A 4,735-nucleotide genomic window follows, 5' to 3' on the forward strand; every position below is an offset into this window, starting at 1 on the left:
TCTGGGGCTGTTTCCCTTCCCACCCAGGAGGAACAGTTTTGATGATCCCGTCCAATTTCACACACTCAGGGTCTGCCTGAGCACCGTTGCCCTCGCCCCTCCCTGCCTAGCATCAGCTGAGACAATTCCTCCATTCAGACAATAGGAAGAAGGCAGATTGAACAGAGCCTCTGGGTCAGTCTCCGTTTCTTCCACATAGAAAGGCCACACTCGCCCCCCCAAAGCCAAATTCCCCCTTTCTGCCTGGACAGCTGCGGCCATCACTCCGTTGAGCTCACAGCAGGGCCAGGGCAGCTGAGAATTGGGATGGAAGGGACCACGTACATCCCACAAATCTCCCCAGCCACAATAGACTCTTAGACACGGACTCTGGCCTTACACCTTTATGGGGCAGCTGGAAGGGATATGGGAACAACCCCACAACTCTCATCCTATGGGGTACCCCAGCTGTTATCCCTGGTTGAAGATTGTGAATCCCACTCCTGACACCAATTTCAGTGGAATCAAAAGCAGAACCCTAACCCTAACCCTAGCCTCCAACCCTTAATGATAACCTCTACCCTAACCCTATCCCCTAACCCTAACCCTTAAACCCAATCCAAACTAGCCCTTAACCATAACACTAGCCTTCACCCTGACTCTAACCCTTAAACCTAACCACTTTTCTCAGCGCTTTTGCCAATATCTCAGCACGCTAAATTTGTTTGAAAAAATTTATTGTCACCACATCAATTGTAACTACATTATATGTAATGTTTTCCTGTTAATTAGCAAATTGCAGCTCATAATATTCCTTCTGATTTTTTTTGCCCTTACAAACATTTTCTCACAAAAATATTTATTTTGGAAGGCAGCCAAAAAAGAGTAAGGGCAGGGGTTGGGGTTCAGTCATTCTGCCTCATCCGAGGACCTTCTTTTTCCTCCCGTCAAACAAGAGCCTGGGTGGGGCTGCCAGGTGAGGCCACAAATGGTTCCAAAATTAAAAGCCTCATATATCTATTCTGCCCTCCTCCACTTAAAAGGGTTTTGAATAAGAGAAATAATTTGGACAGCATCTATCCTTTCCCTATACATTCCCAGCACAGCAACCCCACAAGAAGAGCCTCACGTAGGAGGGAGAGAAAGGAGAAGCGGTGGCCCGTCGTGGCCTTGGGCAGCCCGCTGCCTCGAGTCTCCTTAGCTCGCTCATTTCCAGTCTGTTCCTGGTACAAGCACCAAGTTCACACCTGTGTAGCAATGATAAACGTCTCCATTCCTCTCATGCAGTGGGAACAGGGCAGACTGTAGGGTTGAGGGACAGAATTTCTCTGCTCACTGCTCTGTGTCAGCCTTTGTGGTTTCTCCAGAAGACGAGGCCTTGCTGGCAATCAACCTGGGCAGCCCCAGAGGCCGCTGGGGGCTCTCTGGCTGACAACAGCTGCACTTCCACCAGCCGGATTGCCGGGCAAATCGCTCGGCAGCAAAGTAATAAACCAGTGGGTCCAGACAGGCATTGAGGCTGGTCAGTGCCATAGTGATGCGACGAGCCACATAGGTGGTGCGGACGAGGGTGCAGTCGCCCAGGACCCCCACACGGCCCAACGTGTGAACCAGCTGCACGATGTGATACGGTGCAAAGCAGACCAGGAAAACGCCAAGGACCACCAGCACCGTCCGCAGGGCTTTGCGTTTGGCTGCTTGGGAACTTGCCTGCAACCTGGGGGAAGTCAGGAGGCGCCAGGCGATCAGAGGGTAGCAGATGCCGATCAGAAGAAGAGGCAGCAGGAAGCCAACCACGGCAGCAAAGATGCTGACGCCCGAGATGCGCCCCTTCCAGGAACTGGAGGAGAAGTTCTCCAGGCATGCGGTGCGGCCATCGGCAAAGGGGCTGGTCAGGGGCCCACGGAGGGCCAGGAACAGGATGGCCGCAATGAGGATCAGCCACACCCCCAAAGCAGCCCCCAGGCGGTAGCGCAGCTGCCGGAACTGGAGGTGCTTCAGCGGATGGACCACCGCCACATAGCGCTCGAGGCAGATGCAGGCCAGGAAGAGGGAGCTGCCATAGAGGTTGGCAAAGAAGAGGCAGCCGGTGATTTTGCAGAGGGCTTCGCCAAAGGTCCAGTCGTTATGGCGGGCATGGTAAGCGATGCGGATGGGCAAGGTGAGCACAAAGAGCAGGTCGAGGGTGGCCAAGTTCACCAGGAAGACATTGGCCGGGGCAGTGGCCGACTTGGTCCGGAGGAAGTAGCCCAATACAAAGAGATTCCCCCCCAGGCCGAGGAGGAAGACCAAAGTATAAACTACAGGGAAGAGGATGTACTGGAAGTCTGCCCTCTCCGAGGTCCCTCTGCACAATAACCTTCCGTCCAGGCTCACCAAGGTACCGTCGTTGACCTTCTCTTTCTTTTCGTAACTCACATGTAAAAAGGTTTCGCGGACTTCCGTCCTGTTCTTCGTTGCCTACCTTTGATTAGTTCCTCTCTTCGTTGGACCTTGATTTCTCTTTGAAGGACTGTCACTCTTGTTAATTGGTCACCTTGAACCTGCCTCCAGAAGCGGTGAATGCTCCAACACTGGAAGTTTTTAAGAAGAGAACGGACAGCCATTTGTCCGAAATGGTATAGGGTTATCTGCCTGAGCAGGGGGTTGGACCAGATGACCTCCAAGGTCCCTTCCAACTTTATTATTATTATTATTATTATTATTATTATTATTATTATTATTATTATTATTATTATTATTATTATTATTATTATTATTATTATTATTATTATTATTATTATTACATTGTATTTCCTCCAACTTAGGACACTTTCCAAGACTGGGCTCCAGTACCTGCAATGAGGAATTGGTGGCGGCAAAATCTGAGGAGGGGAGAAATGCAGCAACAGCAGCAGCAGCAGCAACAGAGACGCTTCAAGCTAGAGAGCTCCCTGATCCCTGAAGCTGAGTGGCCAGCTGAGAGGAGCAGACCAGACAGATCAGAGCTGAGTCCACCGGAAAGCTGAACGGCAGGCCTCACCAGAGCAGAGACAAGCACTGAAAGACAGAAGAGAGCTGGCAGAGAAAACAACAAGAGGCCGGAGTAGTAAAAAAGGGAAGTGAAGGCAACAATCAAGTTTGGGGTCCCAATAGAAAAGAAAAAAAATAAATAAAAAGGAATTGGAGCTCAAAAACTTTTTAAAAAATAGCGGGAAGAAAAGGATAAATAAAACTAACATAATAGTAAAAAGATTAAGTAAATAACAAGGCAGAAAAACGAGCACAAACAGGCAGAAAAAAGGATAGGGAATAAAATAGGCACAACTACCTAGAACAGAGAAGGAAGAAACAAGGCTAACAGCAAAGCACATCCATCAACCAAAAAGAGGGATTTTCAAACAACAAACTCATGGAACAGGTGACATACTATTGAGGAAAGAGAGTTTATAATCCAATTCTGTCTTTCAATCTCAACTCCAATAATTATCCAAAGGTCCAACATTATCAATCAGCTCCAATTTGTAATCCAAAAGGTCTGTTACGTAAAATTAATAATCCACAAGGCCTCCCCCATAGCGAGTGGCCAAGAGTCAGATTTTTTTTCTGTCTCTAGATAGCTCTTGAAGATTAGGATCTACAATCCTATAGTTCCCCATAAAAAGAAAAGAAAAGGGGAAGTAAAAGTTTATAATCCACTTTTCTCTTTCAGCACCAACTCCAAGCAGAGGCGGTGGTGAGGCCCCTCCTCAAGAAGCCCTCCCTGGACCCGGCTGCTTTGGCCAACTACCGGCCTGTCTCCAACCTTCGCTTTCTTGCGAAGGTTGTTGAGAGTGTGGTGGCACAACAGCTCCCTCAGCACCTGGAAGAAACTATCTAGACTCGCGCCAGTCTGGCTTCCGGCCTGGGCACAGCACGGAAACGGCATTGGTTGCGTTGGTTGATGATCTCTGGAGGGCTCGGGATAGAGGCTGTTCCTCTATCCTGGTCCTGCTAGACCTCTCAGCGGCTTTTGATACCATCGACCATGGTACCTTGTTGCACCGGTTAGGGGGGGTTGGGGTTGGGGGGCACCGTTTTACGGTGGTTCTCCTCCTACCTCTCGGACCGGATGCAATTTGTGTTGGCAGGGGGGCAGAGGTCAACCTCGAGGCGCCTCACTTGTGGGGTACCACAGGGGTCGGTCCTCTCGGCTCTCCTGTTCAACATTTATATGAAGCCACTTGGTGAGATCATCCGTGGTTTCGGGGTGGAGTTTCATCAGTACGCAGATGACACCCAGCTGTACATCTCCACCCCGGACCACCCCAATGATGCCGCGGAAGTGATGTCCCGGTGCCCGGAGGCCGTGCGAGTCTGGATGGGGAGGAACAGGCTTTGTCTCAACCCGTCCAAGACCGAGTGGCTGTGGTTTCCAGCGTCACGTCATAGCCAGTTGGTTCCATCTCTGGCTATCGGGGGCGAGTCATTAGCTCCTGCGGAGAGGGCCCACAACCTGGGCGTCCTCCTGGATGCTCGGCTGTCTTTAGACGATCATGTGACGGCCGTGGCCAGGGGGGCTTTTCATCAGGCTCGCCCGATACGCCAGTTGCGCCCCTTTCTGGATCGGGACGCCCTACGCACGGTCACTCAAGCCCTCGTTGTTTCCCGCCTGGACTATTGCAATGCTCTCTACATGGGGCTCCCCTTGAGGTGCACCTGGAGGCTCCAGCTAGTTCAGAATGCGGCTGCGCGGGGGATTTTGGGGGCCTCTAGATGCTCCCATGTAACACCTCTC

At 51.0% G+C, this 4,735-nt stretch overlaps 1 protein-coding gene across 1 annotated transcript in view; it reads right to left on the bottom strand.

Moving 5' to 3' along the window:
* Positions 1 to 1,123: 1,123 nt before the first annotated feature.
* Positions 1,124 to 4,735, bottom strand: part of LOC107296113 (lysophosphatidic acid receptor 6-like) — an 11,328-nt gene continuing 7,716 nt past the window's right edge. Inside the window, exon 2 of the mRNA XM_029285979.1 lies at positions 1,124 to 2,392. Within this exon, the coding sequence (XP_029141812.1) occupies positions 1,312 to 2,392 (1,081 nt within the window). The 3' untranslated portion in view covers positions 1,124 to 1,311. The remainder of the gene's footprint in view (positions 2,393 to 4,735) is intronic.

This window comes from Protobothrops mucrosquamatus, unplaced genomic scaffold (assembly GCF_001527695.2).
Source record: "Protobothrops mucrosquamatus isolate PMUCROS unplaced genomic scaffold, P.Mucros_1.0 scaffold2649, whole genome shotgun sequence".
NCBI classification, from domain to species: Eukaryota; Metazoa; Chordata; class Lepidosauria; order Squamata; family Viperidae; genus Protobothrops; species Protobothrops mucrosquamatus.